General features: G+C 38.9%; 1 protein-coding gene across 1 annotated transcript in view; it reads left to right on the forward strand.

The window, feature by feature from the left end:
- Window positions 1-12,293: 12,293 nt before the first annotated feature.
- The window catches only part of LOC147300656 (uncharacterized), a 423,782-nt gene continuing 413,694 nt past the window's right edge, over window positions 12,294-22,381 (forward strand). The window contains exons 1-6 of the mRNA XM_086284979.1: window positions 12,294-12,382; window positions 13,373-13,493; window positions 13,578-13,679; window positions 13,967-14,083; window positions 16,321-16,399; window positions 16,561-16,747. Of these exons, the coding sequence (XP_086141105.1) occupies window positions 13,405-13,493; window positions 13,578-13,679; window positions 13,967-14,083; window positions 16,321-16,399; window positions 16,561-16,747 (574 nt within the window). The 5' untranslated portion in view covers window positions 12,294-12,382; window positions 13,373-13,404. The remainder of the gene's footprint in view (window positions 12,383-13,372; window positions 13,494-13,577; window positions 13,680-13,966; window positions 14,084-16,320; window positions 16,400-16,560; window positions 16,748-22,381) is intronic.

Here is a 22,381-nt window from a genome sequence, read left to right on the forward strand (position 1 = left end):
GGAGTTTATTATATGGACGTGGTGACAGTGGAAAGACACCATGCTCTTCTGATTTTCAAACGAACCTTCTGAGCCATTTTAACATTAGAGTCTATGGAAGAGTTGGAGGGAGGAGGCTGTGCATTGGTGACATTTACGAAAGAACCATAACACCTAGGACAATAGTAAACACATTGGATGAAAGAGGACAGCGATGGCTACGTTTTGAGGGTAAAATCATACCTGTAGAGCAAACGCTGCGGACACAGCAGCAGTTTTAAAAAAGATTTTAAGATTAATTTTTTTGCTCCTCTCACTCTAGCAGTTGAGCTGCCTCACTCTAGCCCCAACATTCCGTCCCATACACACCCATTATAAACTCTGAAACGGGTGAAAAAACATCCTGAAACTTAAACTGGAACTGAAGAAAAAGTATAATAGATATTGAAAAGATAAATACAAGTTGAATAGTTGAATGTCTTGTCTTCGTTTTAAAGTTTGAATGGTGGCTCTATGTCAACGTATGTGGAAGTAGTAAGAGTTTAAAAATGAGTAAGTTGAATGAGGATTTGAAGGGTCTCCCCATTGAAATACATTATAAATTTTTGTTGAATAAAGTTGAATAAAATTAAAAATATAAATGTTAAAAATGAGAAAAATAGAAGCAGTCATGTCCAAAAGAATAGGAATCTAACGGTGTTTGAATGGTTTTTCTAAGTTGAACGGTTTTGAAGGAGTTAGATGCCAAAAAACGTACGGAAGATGATATAATAATAAAGATTAGAAGAACAATACTGTGAATGCTTTTCAAGCATTCACACTAATAATAAAGATTCGAATAACAATACTGTGAATGCTTTTCAAGCATTCACACTAATAACTAGAAAGTGCATTTTCTGAAGAAACTGCAGTGTGAATGCTTGAATCTGAATGTATGCACTGAAATGAATTAATTACTGAATTTAAGTTAAAAATCTTGAATGAGATAAAAAAAAAAAAACGAATTTAACCTGAAAACAAAAGTGCTGAACTGCTAAAAGCTGAAGGTTACACAGAAGAAGAAGTTGGAAAAAAGCTGAAAATGTTTTAATTGTAAATTAGAAAAACCTAAGAAATGAGAAAATAACATTTAGAGTCAGAAAACATCTGAAAGAATATTAAAAGGTCATATTCTTTGAATCACTGAATGACTAAAATGTGATCCCTCCACTTGGACCCACACAGTTTAAAAAGTTTACATCTCTGAGCTTTGAAAGACAAGATGTTGGAAAAAGAACAACGATGGCGACGTTTTGAGGGTAAAATGATGGCTGTGACACTGTGGACACAGCAGCAGTTGAAAGAGAAGTGTTTAAGATAAATCTTGGCAGAGAGAGAGAGAGAGAGAGCTCGTTAAGCAGGCAGGTGTGAGCCTGGTTGCTATAGTGACCGCACCCAATGGCTCCATACACACGACACAGACATGCACCTCACTTTTGCTGCTTAAAATGAACAGAAAAGTCAGGCCGAAACAAATCGCTCCCAAATGAAAAGTAAAAGTCGTATTGACAAAATTCTTTCACCGTGAGCGACAGCAATGTCTAGTCTACCAAATTCTCAGTTTTCATGTCTGTGGAGTTTATTATATGGACGTGGTGACAGTGGAAAGACACCATGCTCTTCTGATTTTCAAACGAACCTTCTGAGCCATTTTAACATTAGAGTCTATGGAAGAGTTGGAGGGAGGAGGCTGTGCATTGGTGACATTTATGAAAGAACCATAACACCTAGTACAATAGTAAACACATTGGATGAAAGAGGACAGCGATGGCTACGTTTTGAGGGTAAAATCATACCTGTAGAGCAAACGCTGCGGACACAGCAGCAGTTTTAAAAAAGATTTTAAGATTAATTTTTTTGCTCCTCTCACTCTAGCAGTTGAGCTGTCTCACTCTAGCCCCAACATTCCGTCCCATACACACCCATTATAAATTTTGAAACGGGTGAAAAAACATCATGAAACTTAAACTGGAACTGAAGAAAAAGTATAATAGATATTGAAAAGATAAATACAAGTTGAATAGTTGAATGTCTTGTCTTCGTTTTAAAGTTTGAATGGTGGCTCTATGTCAATGTATGTGGAAGTAGTAAGAGTTTAAAAATGAGTAAGTTGAATGAGAATTTGAAGGGTCTCCCCATTGAAATACATGGGAAATTTTTGTTGAATAAAGTTGAATAAAATTAAAAATATAAATGTTAAAAATGAGAAAAATAGAAGCAGTCATGTCCAAAATAATAGGAATCTAACGATGTTTGAATGGTTTTTCTAAGTTGAACGGTTTTGAAGGAGTAGGCTTTCAAAAAACGTACGGAAGAATAAAATAGAACTAGAAAGTGCATTTTCTGAAGAAACTGCAGTGTGAATGCTTGAATCTGAATGTATGCACTGAAATGAATTAATTGCTGAATTTTGAGTTAAACATATTGAATGAGATTAAAAAAAAACAAAAAAACAAAACGAATTTAACCTGAAAACAAAGGTGGTGAACTGCTAAAAGCTGAAGGTTACACAGAAGAAGGAGTTGGAAAAAAACTGAAAATGTTTTAAATGTAAATTAGAAAACCCTAAGAAATGAGAAAAGAACATTTAGAGTCAGAAAACATCTGAATGAATATTAAAAGGTCATATTCTTTGAATCACTGAATGACTCAAATGTGATCCCTCCACTTTGATCCACACAGTTTAAAAAGTTTAAATGCCTGAGCTTTGAAAGACAAGATGTTGGAAAGAGAACAATAATGGCGACAATTTGAGGGTAAAATGATGGCTGTAACACTGTGGACACAGCAGCAGTTGAAAGAGAAGTGCTTAAGATGAATCTTGGTACAGTGGCAGGCAGAGCTCGTTAAGCAGGCAGGTGTGAGCCTGGTTGCTATAGTGACCGCACCCAATGGCTCCATACACACGTACACAGACATGCGCCTCACTTTTGCTGCTTAAAATGAACAGAAAAGTCAGGCCGAAACAAATCGTTCCCAAATGAAAAGTAAAAGTCGTATTGACAAAATTCTTTCACCGTGAGCGACAGCAATGTCTAGTCTACCTAATTCTCAGTTTTCATGCCTGTGGAGCTTATTATATGGACGTGGTGACAGTGGAAAGACACCATGCTCTTCTGATTTTCAAACGAACCTTCTGAGCCATTTTAACATTAGAGTCTATGGAAGAGTTGGAGGGAGGAGGCTGTGCATTGGTGACATTTATGAAAGAACCATAACACCTAGGATAATAGTAAACACATTGGATGAAAGAGGACAGCGATGGCTACGTTTTGAGGGTAAAATCATACCTGTAGAGCAAACGCTGTGGATACAGCAGCAGTTTTAAAAAAGATTTTAAGATTAATTTTTTCGCTCCTCTCACTCTAGCAGTTGAGCTGCCTCACTCTAGCCCCAACATTCCGTCCCATACACACCCATTATAAACTCTGAAACGGGTGAAAAAACATCATGAAACTTAAACTGGAACTGAAGAAAAAGTATAATAGATATTGAAAAGATAAATACAAGTTGAATAGTTGAATGTCTTGTCTTCGTTTTAAAGTTTGAATGGTGGCTCTATGTCAATGTATGTTGAAGTAGATACAGTTTAAAGAGGAGGAAGTTGAATGAGAATTTGAAGGGTCTCCCCATTGAAATACATGGGAAATTTTTGTTGAATAAAGTTGAATAAAATTAAAAATATAAATGTTAAAAATGAGAAAAATAGAAGCAGTGTTGTCCAAAAGAATAGGAATCTAACGGTGTTTGAATGGTTTTTCTAAGTTGAACGGTTTTGAAGGAGTAGGCTTTCAAAAAACGTACGGAAAAATAATAAAATATAACTAGAAAGTGCATTTTCTGAAGAAACTGCAGTGTGAATGCTTGAATCTGAATGTATGCATTGAAATGAAATAATTACTGAATTTAAGTTAAAAATTTTGAATGAGATTAAAAAAAACAAAAAAAAAACCCGAATTTAACCTGAAAACAAAAGTGCTGAACTGCTAAAAGCTGAAGGTTACACAGAAGAAGGAGTTGGAAAAAAACTGAAAATGTTTTAAATGTAAATTAGAAAACCCTAAGAAATGAGAAAAGAACATTTAGAGTCAGAAAACATCTGAATGAATATTAAAAGGTCATATTCTTTGAATCACTGAATGACTCAAATGTGATCCCTCCACTTTGATCCACACAGTTTAAAAAGTTTAAATGCCTGAGCTTTGAAAGATACGGTGTTGGAAAGAGAACAATAATGGCGACAATTTGAGGGTAAAATGATGGCTGTAACACTGTGGACACAGCAGCAGTTGAAAGAGAAGTGCTTAAGATGGATCTTGGTACAGTGGCAGGCAGAGCTCGTTAAGCAGGCAGGTGTGAGCCTGGTTGCTATAGTGACCGCACCCAATGGCTCCATACACACGTACACAGACATGCGCCTCACTTTTGCTGCTTAAAATGAACAGAAAAGTCAGGCCGAAACAAATCGCTCCCAAATGAAAAGTAAAAGTCGTATTGACAAAATTCTTTCACCGTGAGCGACAGCAATGTCTAGTCTACCTAATTCTCAGTTTTCATGCCTGTGGAGCTTATTATATGGACGTGGTGACAGTGGAAAGACACCATGCTCTTCTGATTTTCAAACGAACCTTCTGAGCCATTTTAACATTAGAGTCTATGGAAGAGTTGGAGGGAGGAGGCTGTGCATTGGTGACATTTATGAAAGAACCATAACACCTAGTACAATAGTAAACACATTGGATGAAAGAGGACAGCCATGGCTACGTTTTGAGGGTAAAATCATACCTGTAGAGCAAACGCTGCGGACACAGCAGCAGTTTTAAAAAAGATTTTAAGATTAATTTTTTTGCTCCTCTCACTCTAGCAGTTAAGCTGCCTCACTCTAGCCCCAACATTCCGTCCCATACACACCCATTATAAACTCTGAAACGGGTGAAAAAACATCATGAAACTTAAACTGGAACTGAAGAAAAAGTATAAAAGATATTGAAAAGATAAATACAAGTTGAATAGTTGAATGTCTTGTCTTCGTTTTAAAGTTTGAATGGTGGCTCTATGTCAATGTATGTGGAAGTAGTAAGAGTTTAAAAATGAGTAAGTTGAATGAGGATTTGAAGGGTCTCCCCATTGAAATACATTATAAATTTTTGTTGAATAAAGTTGAATAAAATTAAAAATATAAATGTTAAAAATATGAAAAATAGAAGCAGTGTTGTCCAAAAGAATAGGAATCTAACGGTGTTTGAATGGTTTTTCTAAGTTGAACGGTTTTGAAGGAGTAGGCTTACAAAAAACGTACGGAAAAATAAAATATAATAATAATAATAACTAGAAAGTGCATTTTCTGAAGAAACTGCAGTGTGAATGCTTGAATCTGAATGTATGCACTGAAATGAATTAATTGCTGAATTTTGAGTTAAAAATATTGAATGGGATTAAAAAAAAACAAAAAAAAAACGAATTTAACCTGAAAACAAAAGTGCTGAACTGCTAAAAGCTGAAGGTTACACAGAAGAAGGAGTTGGAAAAAAACTGAAAATGTTTTAAATGTAAATTAGAAAACCCTAAGAAATGAGAAAAGAACATTTAGAGTCAGAAAACATCTGAAAGAATATTAAAAGGTCATATTCTTTGAATCACTGAATGACTCAAATGTGATCCCTCCACTTTGATCCACACAGTTTAAAAAGTTTAAATGCCTGAGCTTTGAAAGATACGGTGTTGGAAAGAGAACAATAATGGCGACAATTTGAGGGTAAAATGATGGCTGTAACACTGTGGACACAGCAGCAGTTGAAAGAGAAGTGCTTAAGATGAATCTTGGTACAGTGGCAGGCAGAGCTCGTTAAGCAGGCAGGTGTGAGCCTGGTTGCTATAGTGACCGCACCCAATGGCTCCATACACACGTACACAGACATGCGCCTCACTTTTGCTGCTTAAAATGAACAGAAAAGTCAGGCCGAAACAAATCGTTCCCATATGAAAAGTACAAGTCGTATTGACGAAATTCTTTCACCGTGAGCGACAGCAGCTTCTAGTCTACTGAATTCTCAGTTTTCATGCCTGTGGAGTTTATTATATGGACGTGGTGACAGTGTAAAGACACCATGCTCTTCTGATTTTCAAACGAACCTTCTGAGCCATTTTAACATTAGAGTCTATGGAAGAGTTGGAGGGAGGAGGCTGTGCATTGGTGACATTTATGAAAGAACCATAACACCTAGGACAATAGTAAACACATTGGATGAAAGAGGACAGCCATGGCTACGTTTTGAGGGTAAAATCATACCTGTAGAGCAAACGCTGCGGACACAGCAGCAGTTTTAAAAAAGATTTTAAGATTAATTTTTTTGCTCCTCTCACTCTAGCAGTTGAGCTGCCTCACTCTAGCCCCAACATTCCGTCCCATACACACCCATTATAAACTCTGAAACGGGTGAAAAAACATCATGAAACTTAAACTGGAACTGAAGAAAAAGTATAATAGATATTGAAAAGATAAATACAAGTTGAATAGTTGAATGTCTTGTCTTCGTTTTAAAGTTTGAATGGTGGCTCTATGTCAATGTATGTGGAAGTAGTAAGAGTTTAAAAATGAGTAAGTTGAATGAGAATTTGAAGGGTCTCCCCATTGAAATACATGGGAAATTTTTGTTGAATAAAGTTGAATAAAATTAAAAATATAAATGTTAAAAATGAGAAAAATAGAAGCAGTCATGTCCAAAATAATAGGAATCTAACGATGTTTGAATGGTTTTTCTAAGTTGAACGGTTTTGAAGGAGTAGGCTTTCAAAAAACGTACGGAATAAGAAAATATAATAATAAAGATTAGAAGAACAATACTGTGAATGCTTTTCAAGCATTCACACTAATAATAACTAGAAAGTGCATTTTCTGAAGAAACTGCAGTGTGAATGCTTGAATCTGAATGTATGCACTGAAATGAATTAATTACTGAATTTTGAGTTAAAAATATTGAATGAGATAAAAAAAAAAAAAAACGAATTTAACCTGAAAACAAAAGTGCTGAACTGCTAAAAGCTGAAGGTTACACAGAAGAAGAAGTTGGAAAAAAGCTGAAAATGTTTTAATTGTAAATTAGAAAAACCTAAGAAATGAGAAAAGAACATTTAGAGTCAGAAAACATCTGAAAGAATATTAAAAGGTCATATTCTTTGAATCACTGAATGACTAAAATGTGATCCCTCCACTTGGACCCACACAGTTTAAAAAGTTTACATCTCTGAGCTTTGAAAGACAAGATGTTGGAAAAAGAACAACGATGGCGACGTTTTGAGGGTAAAATGATGGCTTTAACACTGTGGACACAGCAGCAGTTGAAAGAGAAGTGTTTAAGATTAATTTTGGCAGAGTGGCAGAGAGAGCTCGTTAAGCAGGCAGGTGTGAGCCTGGTTGCTATAGTGACCGCACCCAATGGCTCCATACACACGGACACAGACATGCACCTCACTTTTGCTGCTTAAAATGAACAGAAAAGTCAGGCCGAAACAAATCGTTCCCAAATGAAAAGTAAAAGTCGTATTGACAAAATTCTTTCACTGTGAGCGACAGCAATGTCTAGTCTACCAAATTCTCAGTTTTCATGTCTATGGAGTTTATTATATGGACGTGGTGACAGTGGAAAGACACCATGCTCTTCTGATTTTCAAACGAACCTTCTGAGCCATTTTAACATTAGAGTCTATGGAAGAGTTGGAGGGAGGAGGCTGTGCATTGGTGACATTTATGAAAGAACCATAACACCTAGTACAATAGTAAACACATTGGATGAAAGAGGACAGCCATGGCTACGTTTTGAGGGTAAAATCATACCTGTAGAGCAAACGCTGCGGACACAGCAGCAGTTTTAAAAAAGATTTTAAGATTATTTTTTTTGCTCCTCTCACTCTAGCAGTTGAGCTGCCTCACTCTAGCCCCAACATTCCGTCCCATACACACCCATTATAAACTCTGAAACGGGTGAAAAAACATCATGAAACTTAAACTGGAACTGAAGAAAAAGTATAATAGATATTGAAAAGATAAATGCAAGTTGAATAGTTGAATGTCTTGTCTTCGTTTTAAAGTTTGAATGGTGGCTCTATGTCAATGTATGTGGAAGTAGTAAGAGTTTAAAAATGAGTAAGTTGAATGAGGATTTGAAGGGTCTCCCCATTGAAATACATTATAAATTTTTGTTGAATAAAGTTGAATAAAATTAAAAATATAAATGTTAAAAATATGAAAAATGGAAGCAGTGTTGTCCAAAAGAATAGGAATCTAACGGTGTTGGAATGGTTTTTCTAAGTTGAACGGTTTTGAAGGAGTAGGATTACAAAAAACGTACGGAATACAGAATAAAATATAATAATAATAATAATAATAAAGATTACAACAACAATACTGTGAATGCTTTTCAAGCATTCACACTAACTAGAAAGTGCATTTTCTGAAGAAACTGCAGTGTGAATGCTTGAATCTGAATGTATGCACTGAAATGAATTAATTGCTGAATTTTGAGTTAAAAATATTGAATGAGATTAAAAAACAACAACAAAAAAAAAAAACGAATTTAACCTGAAAACAAAGGTGCTGAACTGCTAAAAGCTGAAGGTTACACAGAAGAAGGAGTTGGAAAAAAACTGAAAATGTTTTAAATGTAAATTAGAAAACCCTAAGAAATGAGAAAAGAACATTTAGAGTCAGAAAACATCTGAATGAATATTAAAAGGTCATATTCTTTGAATCACTGAATGACTCAAATGTGATCCCTCCACTTTGATCCACACAGTTTAAAAAGTTTAAATGCCTGAGCTTTGAAAGATACGGTGTTGGAAAGAGAACAATAATGGCGACAATTTGAGGGTAAAATGATGGCTGTAACACTGTGGACACAGCAGCAGTTGAAAAAGAAGTGCTTAAGATGAATCTTGGTACAGTGGCAGGCAGAGCTCGTTAAGCAGGCAGGTGTGAGCCTGGTTGCTATAGTGACCGCACCCAATGGCTCCATACACACGTACACAGACATGCGCCTCACTTTTGCTGCTTAAAATGAACAGAAAAGTCAGGCCGAAACAAATCGCTCCCAAATGAAAAGTAAAAGTCGTATTGACAAAATTCTTTCACCGTGAGCGACAGCAATGTCTAGTCTACCTAATTCTCAGTTTTCATGCCTGTGGAGCTTATTATATGGACGTGGTGACAGTGGAAAGACACCATGCTCTTCTGATTTTCAAACCAACCTTCTGAGCCATTTTAACATTAGAGTCTATGGAAGAGTTGGAGGGAGGAGGCTGTGCATTGGTGACATTTATGAAAGAACCATAACACCTAGTACAATAGTAAACACATTGGATGAAAGAGGACAGCCATGGCTACGTTTTGAGGGTAAAATCATACCTGTAGAGCAAACGCTGCGGACACAGCAGCAGTTTTAAAAAAGATTTTAAGATTAATTTTTTTGCTCCTCTCACTCTAGCAGTTGAGCTGTCTCACTCTAGCCCCAACATTCCGTCCCATACACACCCATTATAAACTCTGAAACGGGTGAAAAAACATCATGAAACTTAAACTGGAACTGAAGAAAAAGTATAATAGATATTGAAAAGATAAATACAAGTTGAATAGTTGAATGTCTTGTCTTCGTTTTAAAGTTTGAATGGTGGCTCTATGTCAATGTATGTGGAAGTAGATACAGTTTAAAGAGGAGGAATTTGAATGAGAATTTGAAGGGTCTCTCCATTGAAATACATTATAAATTTTTGTTAAATAAAGTTGAATAAAATAAAAAATATAAATGTTAAAAATGAGAAAAATAGAAGCAGTGTTGTCCAAAAGAATAGGAATCTAACGGTGTTTGAATGGTTTTTCTAAGTTGAACGGTTTTGAAGGAGATAGATTACAAAAAACGTACGGAATACAGAATAATAATAAATAAAAAAATAGAATAAAGATTAGAAGAACAATACTGTGAATGCTTTTCAAGCATTCACACTAATAACTAGAAAGTGCATTTTCTGAAGAAACTGCAGTGTGAATGCTTGAATCTGAATGTATGCACTGAAATGAATTAATTGCTGAATTTTGAGTTAAAAATATTGAATGAAATTAAAAAAAAAATCAAAAAATCAAATTTAACCTGAAAACAAAGGTGCTGAACTGCTAAAAGCTGAAGGTTACACAGAAGAAGAAGTTGGAAAAAAGCTGAAAATGCTTTAAATGTAAATTAGAAAACCCTAAGAAATGAGAAAAGAACATTTAGAGTCAGAAAACATCTGAATGAATATTAAAAGGTCATATTCTTTGAATCACTGAATGAAGAAAATGTGATCCCTCCACTTTGATCCACACGGTTTAAAAAGTTTAAATGCCTGAGCTTTGAAAGACACGGTGTTGGAAAGAGAACAATAATGGCGACGTTTTGAGGGTAAAATGATGGCTGTAACACTGTGGACACAGCAGCAGTTGAAAGAGAAGTGCTTAAGATGAATCTTGGTACAGTGGCAGGCAGAGCTCGTTAAGCAGGCAGGTGTGAGCCTGGTTGCTATAGTGACCGCACCCAATGGCTCCATACACACGTACACAGACATGCGCCTCACTTTTGCTGCTTAAAATGAACAGAAAAGTCAGGCCGAAACAAATCGTTCCCAAATGAAAAGTAAAAGTCGTATTGACAAAATTCTTTCACCGTGAGCGACAGCAGCTTCTAGTCTACTGAATTCTCAGTTTTCATGCCTGTGGAGTTTATTATATGGACATGGTGACAGTGGAAAGACACCATGCTCTTCTGATTTTCAAACCAACCTTCTGAGCGATTTTAACATTAGAGTCTATGGAAGAGTTGGAGGGAGGAGGCTGTGCATTGGTGACATTTATGAAAGAACCATAACACCTAGTACAATAGTAAACACATTGGATGAAAGAGGACAGCGATGGCTACATTTTGAGGGTAAAATCATACCTGTAGAGCAAACGCTGCGGACACAGCAGCAGTTTTAAAAAAGATTTTAAGATTAATTTTTTTGCTCCTCTCACTCTAGCAGTTGAGCTGCCTCACTCTAGCCCCAACATTCCGTCCCATACACACCCATTATAAACTCTGAAACGGGTGAAAAAACATCATGAAACTTAAACTGGAACTGAAGAAAAAGTATAATAGATATTGAAAAGATAAATACAAGTTGAATAGTTGAATGTCTTGTCTTCGTTTGAAAGTTTGAATGGTGGCTCTATGTCAATGTATGTGGAAGTAGATACAGTTTAAAGAGGATGAAGTTGAATGAGAATTTGAAGGGTCTCCCCATTGAAATACATTGTAAATTTTTGTTGAAAAAAGTTGAATAAAATTAAAAATATAAATGTTAAAAATGAGAAAAATAGAAGCAATGTTGTCCAAAAGAATAGGAATCTAACGGTGTTTGAATGGTTTTTCTAAGTTGAACGGTTTTGAAGGAGTTGGCTTTCAAAAAACGTACGGAATAGATAATAATAATAAAATATAATAATAAAGATTAGAAGAACAATACTGTGAATGCTTTTCAAGCATTCACACTAATAAAGATTAGAAGAACAATACTGTGAATGCTTTTCAAGCATTCACACTAATAAAGATTAGAAGAACAATACTGTGAATGCTTTTCAAGCATTCACACTAATAAAGATTAGAAGAACAATACTGTGAATGCTTTTCAAGCATTCACACTAATAAAGATTAGAAGAACAATACTGTGAATGCTTTTCAAGCATTCACACTAATAAAGATTAGAATAACAATACTGTGAATGCTTTTCAAGCATTCACACTAATAAAGATTCGAATAACAATACTGTGAATGCTTTTCAAGCATTCACACTAATAAAGATTAGAAGAACAATACTGTGAATGCTTTTCAAGCATTCACACTAATAACAGAGTCTGAATGAAGCTCAGGTGTTGATGCTGCTCACTGATTGGACGCTTGGTTTCAGCTCTGCTCTCAGTCTTTACTGCACAGGTGAAGGTAGAAAGTGTGACTGGATCTATAGACTGGAAACAGAGAAACATGCTGAACATTTGAAGCTTTGCAGCAGAAATGTTCATGTTACAAATACAGCAGAGCTGATCTGGGATCAGTGTGTTCACACCTGCAGCTACAACAAGGTTTCATGTCTCCACACGTCAGCATGTGAACTTTACTCTGACTCAGTCTGAGCAGTCAGACGGCATATTTTTAAAGTTAACACATCAGCACACACAGAGCTGAGCCCCTCCCACCTGTGCTGAGTTTCAGGTGGAGCCCCGCCTCCTTCCAGGAAGCAGCTCACCTGTGTGTCCGTGTTTAGTGTCCAGGTGTGGAGTGGAGCTTGTTGTTGGTGTGAAGAAACTGTAAGTTTGCTTTGTTTCCTCCTTTAACAGTTTGTCTTTAGGAACTTTACTGTTTGTTCAGCTCGTGTTTGATTTCTTCACACAACAAACTGTGTGTGTTTGTATTTCCGGTCTCTCCATTAAAGTCAGTGTGTAATGTTTCCTGGCTAACATCAGCTGTGTGCAGCTTAGTTCAGCACAAATCTGCCGCTCCATAGTTCACGGTAACGGACTCACAGCTGGACCAACGAGGCCGAGTGTGTCCGCCACTCTGAGCTACGTTCGTGTTTGTGTACTTGTAGTTTGTACTTTGAGTTCACTCAGAGCCCACAGAGGACGCAGCGTACGTGATGACGTCACAGCCCTTTACCTCCTTTACTGTCACTGTGATTAATATTTACACACGAGACACCTGCAGAGCTCTGACGCTAAGCTAGCACACAGCATGCTAATGCTAAGCTAACACTAAGCTAACGCTAAGCTAACACTAAGCTAAAGCTAAGCTAACACTAAGAGTTCTTACAGACACGAGTTAAAAAGCTGCTTTTAGTGTGTGATCAGAGTCCAGGACTGAGAGCAGCAGCAGAGCTGATGGATGATGAATTACTGGATGGAAGAAGCTTCTCATTAGCAGTGAATCAGTGTGTGTGCAGTTCTCTGCAAACTCAGCAGGAAGAATTAGTGTGAAGCTTTAACTCTGCTGATCCTCTTTGAATCCTGGATCAGCTGAAATGTTTAAAATGTTGTTCACACATGTTGGACTGACTGAAGCTTCCAGTCACAGTGAATCAGTGTGTGTCAGTGAATGCATCGTGTGTGCTTCAGGCTCCATCTAGTGGACTGATAGCAGAGCAGCTGATGGCAGCTTCCTCTGCCTCACACTGCTGTCTGACTGCATCCAGCTGACACTGAGATGAAGCAGGAAAGAAGCAGCTGATATTTGGACAGCACACATGATGAAAGGAGGATTTCAGCTGATGTGCACATGAATGATTTGTGTTTCCTCTGCAGGTAGAAAGTGTGTGTGAGCTGAATTGAGCAGCATGGATCAGTGTGAGGACAGAGAGGAGGGAGTCCCTCCCTCTAAAAGCACTCTGTGTGGGGAACATGAGAGCCAGACCAAAGCTCAGAGGTGAGATGACCATCTCTAACTGTCCATGACTCTTCTCCATGTCACAGCTCAGCACTCACATCACTGCTGCATCATTATTCACAGGAACCAGCCTGGACCTCCACCCAGCTCTGTGTCCTTACAGAGTGACCGGTCTAAACATCTTCCCATTGATTTTAAATCCCAGCCTGCGTCTGCTGCAGAGAGGTGAGCTGTTAGCAACATGAGCTCTTTGATGTCAGTTTATCTGATTTAAATGAACTGTTTGATGTTTCCTGGTCTCTAAACTGCATCTCAAAGGAAGTCACTGAACCTTTATTCCTTATTTCTATCAAACATGTCCAACATTTAAACTCCTGCTGCTCACAGTGGGACCATCAATAGTCCTGCACAGTGTAAATGACCCCTGGGTGGCGCTCTGTTCTTACACTGTGAAACACTACTTTGGAGTTTCCTTCTGCTCATTCTCAAAACACATTTTTCTTCTCTGACAGGATCCATGGGAGACCTGCTGGACCTGAACCTGGACCCAGCTCTGTGTCCTTACAGAGTGACAAGTCTAAAGATGAGCCCTTTAATTTTAAAGCCCAGCCTGTGTCTGCTGCAGAGAGGTGAGCTGTTAGCAACATGAACTCTTTGATTTAACTGCTTGATGTTGTTGGATATAAACTACAAACACGTCGTTCCCTCAGTCCCATTTAAACTGTCTTTTAAAACAAGCCTTTGGTTTCTAAACAACTGAAAACCCACTTCAGCAAACAGGAAGTGATCAGAGCGTCCGTCCACTTCCTGTCAGGCCCTGCAAACATTTCATATTGAAGAAAAGTCGTTGACATCTCACATTTTTACTCCACCACATTCAACCATTTTGACATTTTACAGCATGAAACTCTTGTCACATGACTCCTGTTATGTTATAGAGTCATGTGACCACCAGGGAGGGATTTGTATGGATGAAACACATTCAAATCAATCTGATTCATCAATGGAAACATTTTTGGTGTAAATGCAGCAACACTGAAAACGCTGAAGATAAAAACACAACAGATGAAATATGAACAAATCGAGGCTTTGAATACACGTGTGTGTGTTTGAGACACAGAGATAAATGGATTGTGTGTCTGTCCTATTGCTGCGTGAGGGTTTTATTGTAGATTTTGTGCGTGTACACTTTTGACCACGAAGGTGTTGAAAGGGCGTAAAACAGTTGGAGGCACCAGAGTGAACACTAGTGCTGTCAGTAGATTAAAACATGACTAATTAATGACATAATCTTCTGTCATTAATCCTGATTAATCACAATTACTTGATCAATAGCTGCAGTTACATTTTTCCAACTTTATATTTAAACCTGTAACAGACGTTTACACCATATAATGAAGTCAATGCAGAATAAACACAAAGAATGTTAAACGCTTCAATTCAAAGAGACTTTGAATAGTTTTCAGTCTTTAACTCAGCTTCTCTGCTGTAAATACAACTTTGTAACAAACATATATACTAAAAGCTAAGTGTGCACTAATATATAATCATATATAATCTATGTTACTGCTGTTAATGAAAATGTTTAATCAGACTCATCACAGGGTTACTGTGGATTCATTTGGATTAATCACCATTAAACATCATTTTTAATGTAAACGAATCAAAGTTCGTTTCATGAGCAAACAGACTCGAGAGAAAAGGGCAAATTTACACACTTAACATGTTTATTGAACATGTAAACATTGATTAACCTCCTGAATGAGCCGACCCCCCCAGGGACAGTCCTGCATGCTAATGATGGGCTCTGCTCTGTACCTGCAGGATTCTGTCAGCCACAAACTCCTCAGCTGATCCTGAATCTGAGCCCATCTGTCAAACAATCATTTTCTTCACAGGTCTGTGGAGGTGGCACTGATCCTGCAGCAGTCTAACACTCTCTGTCACTCTTCTTCAAGTCTTTGACACGAGGAACCAAAACTATGTTATTAACAACACTAACAGGTCTGCAGTTTGTCCACTTGGCAGTTGTGTCATCAGTGCTTTGCATTGTTGTGATATTTTAAGCTGGAAGTGCTTCGGTGAAAAGAAAATTCCTTCTGTCACGATGTGCAGAGTCCTTCATGTTGGTCGGCTGGTCCGTCTTGTTATTTTTTTAATACTCAAACTTTCCATCGGGAGGTCAGTGTGTGTTTGTCATCTTCCATATTGAGCTGATTGGTTCAGCTGCCGTCACTAACAGATGTGCTGCACATCTGCACGTGTGCAAAGGTAACTCTACTCGGACAAACTGCTCGAAGTGCGTTGATAGAAACATTTCAGGGATTTTGAGTCGTTCTGCATCCAGATGTGTCGTGTTAAAGGTTTTTATCATGTTAATCATGATAACAGATGAACCCCTAACCCTAACCCTACATGTTAATTTTGACAGCACTGCTAAATCCTTTTTAATGGTCTTCTGTCAGATCATTGATTAGACTTGACTCCAAATACGAGACTCAGAAAACTCAAATGAAAACTCAAATCAAAGCAATGAGAAAAGGACTTCTTGTGTTAGAATGAAAACATATGGAAGTGGTCAGGTTTCAAACACTCGATGAATCTACTGCACAGTTACATTCAGGGACCTTTGGCCTCCTGAGAGCATTAGTTGATGGTTCATCACAGTTTTCTCAAAGTTTCCTCTGAGCTTCTGCAGCATCATCACTTCCATCACTGACGAAAGAAAGTTCATAGAAAACAGAAAATATATCTTCAGAATCTGAGAGTTTAAAACTTGACAGACTTGATTCAGATGAAGTTATTTGAGCAGAAACTCCTGGATCGTTATCCTGTGTTGATCTGATCCTTCATGGTTCCTCCACAGAGTGGACCAGCAGAGCTCAGAGGTTCCCAGTGGTCAGTCTGCCCAGCAGCATCAAACACAGCTGGACTCCATATTTATGGTCTGTACATGTACAACAACTACTGTTACATCTGTTCTGTTCACAGTCATCTCCATGCTGCTCTTTGTAGACCAGTGGATCGTCAGTGTGTCCAACATGGATCTGATGTTTGGCTCCATGATTTCAGTCTGATTGGCTCATTCATAAATATTCTGTTCCAGCTGCTGGAGGACAACATCATCACTTTTGTGAAGAACGAGCTGAAGAAGATCCAGAAGGTTCTGAGTCCAGATTACCCAGAATGCTTAGAGAGTCAGAGGAGCAGCAGCAGAGAGGCGTTTGTGAAGATCACAGTGGACTTCCTGAGGAGAATGAAGCAGGAGGAGCTGGCTGACCGTCTGCAGAGCAGTAAGAGGATTTATCTAAAGATTTAAGCTGCTGGATAAATGAACATTTTCCAGAGATGGAAGATGGAGCAACATGTTTTAAAGATTAGTTCTTTTTGGAATTGAGTGTTTATTTTTCTTCTCATTCAGAACTTCAAGCTGCAGTTTGTCATCGTAACCTTAAATCCACCCTGAAGAAGAAGTTCCAGTGTGTGTTTGAGGGCATCGCTAAAGCAGGAAACCCAACCCTCCTGAATCAGATCTACACAGAGCTCTACATCACAGAGGGAGGGACTGCAGAGGTCAATGATGAACATGAGGTCAGACAGATTGAAACAGCATCCAGGAAACCAGACAGACCAGAAACAACCATCAGACAAGAAGACATCTTTAAAGCCTCACCTGGAAGAGATGAACCAATCAGAACAGTGCTGACAAAGGGAGTGGCTGGCATTGGGAAAACAGTCTTAACACAGAAATACAGCCTGGACTGGGCTGAAGACAAAGCCAACCAGGACATCCAGTTCATATTTCCATTCACTTTCAGAGAGCTGAATGTGCTGAAAGAGGAAAAGTTCAGCTTGGTGGGACTTGTTCATCACTTCTTTACTGAAACCAAAGAAGCAGGAATCTGCAGCTTTGAAGACTTCCAGGTTGTGTTCATCTTTGATGGTCTGGATGAGTGTCGACTTCCTCTGGACTTCCACAAAACTACAATCCTAACTGACCCTAGAAAGTCCACCTCAGTGGATGTGCTGCTGATAAACCTCATCAGGGGGAAACTGCTTCCCTCTGCTCGCCTCTGGATAACCACACGACCTGCAGCAGCCAATCAGATCCCTCCTGACTGTGTTGGCATGGTGACAGAGGTCAGAGGGTTCACTGACCCACAGAAGGAGGAGTACTTCAGGAAGAGATTCAGAGATGAGGAGCAGGCCAGCAGGATCATCTCCCACATCAAGACATCACGAAGCCTCCACATCACGTGTCACATCCCAGTCTTCTGCTGGATCACTGCTACAGTTCTGGAGGATGTGCTGGAAACCAGAGAGGGAGGACAGCTGCCCAAGACCCTGACTGAGATGTACATCCACTTCCTGGTGGTTCAGGCCAAAGTGAAGAAGGTCAAGTATGATGGAGGAGCTGAGACAGATCCACACTGGAATAAAAAGAGCAGGAAGATGATTAAATCTCTGGGAAAACTGGCTTTTGATCAGCTGCAGAAAGGAAACCTGATCTTCTATGAATCAGACCTGACAGAGTGTGGCATCGATATCAGAGCAGCCTCAGTGTACTCAGGAGTGTTCACACAGATCTTTAAAGAGGAGAGAGGACTGTACCAGGACAAGGTGTTCTGCTTCATCCATCTGAGTGTTCAGGAGTTTCTGGCTGCTCTTCATGTCCATCTGACCGTCAGCAACTCTGGACTCAATCTGCTGGAACAACAACAAACAACCTCTACATGGTCTAAACTATTTAACAAACTAAAACTTCAATCTCTCCACCAGAGTGCTGTGGACAAGGCCTTACAGAGTCCAAATGGACACCTGGACTTGTTCCTCCGCTTCCTCCTGGGTCTTTCACTGCAGACCAATCAGACTCTCCTACGAGGTCTGCTGACACAGACAGGAAGTAGCTCACAGACCAATCAGGAAACAGTCCAGTACATCAAGGAGAAGCTCAGTGAGAATCTGTCTGCAGAGAAAAGCATCAATCTGATCCACTGTCTGAATGAACTGAATGATCGTTCTCTAGTGGAGGAGATCCAACAGTCCCTGAGATCAGGAAGTCTCTCCACAGATGAACTGTCTCCTGCTCAGTGGTCAGCTCTGGTCTTCATCTTACTGTCATCAGAAGAAGATCTGGATGTGTTTGACCTGAAGAAATACTCTGCTTCAGAGGAGGCTCTTCTGAGGCTGCTGCCAGTGGTCAAAGCCTCCAACAAAGCTCTGTAAGTACATATGTGATCATAGCTTTAGCTTTTAAATGTTTATTCTAGTTAACACAGATCAGGTGGAACAACTCAAATAAAATATCAAAAATATTAAGTGGTCATCGGTACTCAGTTTGTTCAATACTGAATACAATGGAGCACAAATTGTCCACGTTTCTGAAATATTTCTGGGTGTAACTGTCACCAAAGTGCAATTTAGACCTGGCCTGTGGTTGTTATCTAAGTGATAATCATCAATTCTACTAAAACAAATACAAAATAAAGAAATTTGACACATTCTGTTGATATCAAAAGCACACTGAACAATTCAGTGTTGTTTTACTGCTGTTCTCTCTTCACTTCTTCTCCTCTGATTCTCTCCACATGTTGCTCTGCATCAGTGCTCAGTTTCCTGACAAAACAAGATGAAATATTGCTAAATATAATAGTATCTCATTACGCTTCAACATAAGTGTTTTATTTTTGTAATTGTTTATCTGTTATTTTTCAGACTGAGTCACTGTGACCTTTCAGAGAGAAGCTGTGAAGCTCTGGCCTCAGGTCTCAGCTCTCAGACCTCTAATCTGAGACAGCTGGACCTGAGTAACATCAACCTGAAGGATTCAGGCGTGAAGCTTCTGTCTGAAGGACTGAAGAGTCCACGCTGTACACTGGAAACTCTCAGGTGAGATCATTTTTCTTTCATCAACTGACAGAATTAGCAGATTAATAATAAGACAGTCCTCTAATAAGAGGAGAAGTGGAGGTGCTTTGAAGGGCAACATACTCTTATGTTAACAAGACAGGAAGTAGTTCCTGGGAACTGCTTCCTTTGTTATTGTCTAAGTAGAAACATGATGGTGAAACAGTGATGAGTTTGCAGAGGTGAATCCACACAACACAACAATGCTGTTGCGAGCTGAAAGCAGACTTCTCACAGATTCTGAGGCTGCAGGTTTCATCACTGTCCAACCAAAATTCACTGAACCAGCAGTAAATGAACGTCCAAAACTACACTTCATGTTTAAAAAACAGATGATCAGGGGGATTTGTGTTTACATCTTTTTTGTGTGATCTGTTCACCTGCTGTTTCAGCTGTTTGGTGGTTGTTGAGATGGTTTTGTGAACTTTTAGCTGAGATTCTGACGTTTCTGTAGATACCACACATGTCTAATTACTTTGTATAGCATGAATGGCCATAACGAGGTTTTTAACAGTAAGAAAAGTTGTAAAACTTCAGAAAATATAGTTAAAAGTCCAAAACCTTCTACGTCTGGTGGCTTGTGGTAAGGAGCAGATCAAACGAGTAAAGAATTACGTTATAATTATAAATGGCTTCAACAGCACATTCAGGTCTGTGAGACTCATTCAGACACTGAGCCGTGGCTCTGTGCTACATGCACATATTTCTGCATCTCTGCCATTCAGACACACTTTATATATAGTTTATTTTATGTAGTATTCAATACTGAACTGTACATTTAGTCTTTTTAAAGGCAGCAAGTTGTATTCAGTGTTTTCATAAAAGCCTTATTTTTATCCATTTACTGCTATTAGGAAGAACACGTGAGGTTTAAGACCTGGACCAGTTTGAAACCTTTTGTCCTCCACAGTGGAAAATGGGTGGAAATAAAAATGGGTCTCACTTTAGCCAGCTCCTAATTTTATCAGTTCTACTCTCAGCGTCTCCTGTATATCTCCTGTATAAATGTTGCACTCAGCTTTGTGGTCTCCAATATCACTGAAATGCAGCCAGATGCTGCTCATTTTGCCTTTTCACTCTTTCCTGACACGCTTGCATTTCAGTACAGCTCCCATTTCTCTGTGTACTGGTCTCTACCACTACCCTTGCTGTCTATGGGACATGTCCTCTTTCACATAATGGTATGATCCCAGTCTGTCTCTTAAAGTGTTTGGCCACATGGTTTGCTCATCAGAATAACATCTCAGCCGTGCTCACATTGATTATCAGCAAGCCTGAAAATTCATCAATATTTGACATATGAAATTATCTCATGGGCTGGATTTGGCCCACGGGCCATATGTTTGACACCCCTGGTTTACACAGTTTGGTATTCAATGTACAAGTGAGCTAGCTCTCAGCTAACTAGCAGACAAGCTAACTGCTGGGACTGCGTCTTTCTAACAAGAGCGTCAGACACTCAGACTGGTTTCCTTTGTGGATGATGATGTGTTCTCACACTGATCCTTCATGCTGATGCTGCCATCCACCCACTGCTCCTGGATTCCTCATCATCATCTCCATCAGCCCTCACAATACTCCACCTTCTTCAGCTTCATGTTCAGCAGCCTGGATGGACAGTAATTCTTTCCATGGGTTATGGTGGGACATTGAGAGCTGAAGTCAAACAGCAGTGAGAATGAAAGACTGATTCATTTCTATTTAGTCTTGTGCTGTGCAGCTTTGTTCAGAGCATTAAGGCCCAGCAAAGATTACTGAGGTCATAGAGTCCTGATGAAACCTGTGTGCTTATAGAAACTGAGACCAGATGAACCAGAATAGAAGGACATTAAAATGAAGTGTCAGCTACACAAAGGCAAAGCTATTCAGTTGTTGCTGTGAGTTATTTAAATGGAGGATGGAGTCAGACTTTAAGCTGCTGGACTCAGTCACTATATCCTGTTGTCCTCATAGAACCTGGACACACAGACTCACCTGTGACACAGTGACACACAGTGTGGGCTACACACACATTAGAAAGTGGATCAGTCACACTTGTGCAATCATTTGTTGTGCTGGGAAACCATGAACACTGTGAATCACATTAATGGCTTTGTTACAGCAACATTCAATCATGAGTTCAAAAGTAGTGTATTGTGTACTTATTTTAATAGTACTGCAGTATGAGAAGTGCAACATTCAGTGTGCAGAAACAGATCAGGTGCTTTCTAACAGCAGTGTTCCCTTTAACACAGCAGCAGTTCAAATATTTCTGTCAGTCTGAGCTGAAACATGAATCTAATCAAATATCAAATCAAAGTTCTTTGCCTCTGCCAGGACGTTAACATTTGATCTAGTTTTTTACAAAGTTCCCTCAGCGTCCAGAGCCACCAACATACCTTTGATCAACAGCAAGTGAACATTTATAAATGTGTGTTTGCAGAACAGGAAGCAGCAGAACTATTGTTCTGTTATCAGGCAGCAGCACAAACGCTCATCAGCTCATTTACTGTGCAGGACTTTGAGTGTGTGAAGTGTGTGTTTGTGCTGGATTTCCTTTGGAGAATCTCAGTCAGAAACCAGACAAAGAAAAACTCTTTCAACAGTCCAGGTTGAGTTGACAACATGAACTGCATTTATCTTCCTCTGACTGACATGTTCTTCCTCCTCTGCACCGAGCCAGCTGCTAAGACTCACAAGCTCATTGACATTTTCTGATGATAAAGAAACTCTCTTCTTCTGCACAATATGAGCAGCAACAGAGAAGAAGCTTTCACAGGTACAGATGTTGCAGCTGTGGCCAAGTACATGTGCTGCATGTTGGAGCAGCACTCTAATGGACAGGCCTCTGTACTGATGGTGGGCTCTGCTCTGTGTCCACCACACTGTTCTCAGCTGAGTCTTCCTCCTGTTCACAATCACACTCTGATCAAGCATGTTCACGTTGTAACGCCGTGGCTTTCGTAGTCTCTCCTTTTTCTACAGCTCATGTGTTCTTCTTGTGATGCTGCGTCTTGAGGCTCATACATGCCGTCATTTGT

Source organism: Aulonocara sp. 'chitande type north' Nkhata Bay, unplaced genomic scaffold (genome assembly GCF_057382095.1).
Source record: "Aulonocara sp. 'chitande type north' Nkhata Bay isolate Kocher_YH1m ecotype deep benthic unplaced genomic scaffold, A_spYH_male_GT1.1 unmapped_scaffold_20, whole genome shotgun sequence".
NCBI lineage: Eukaryota > Metazoa > Chordata > Actinopteri > Cichliformes > Cichlidae > Aulonocara > Aulonocara sp. 'chitande type north' Nkhata Bay.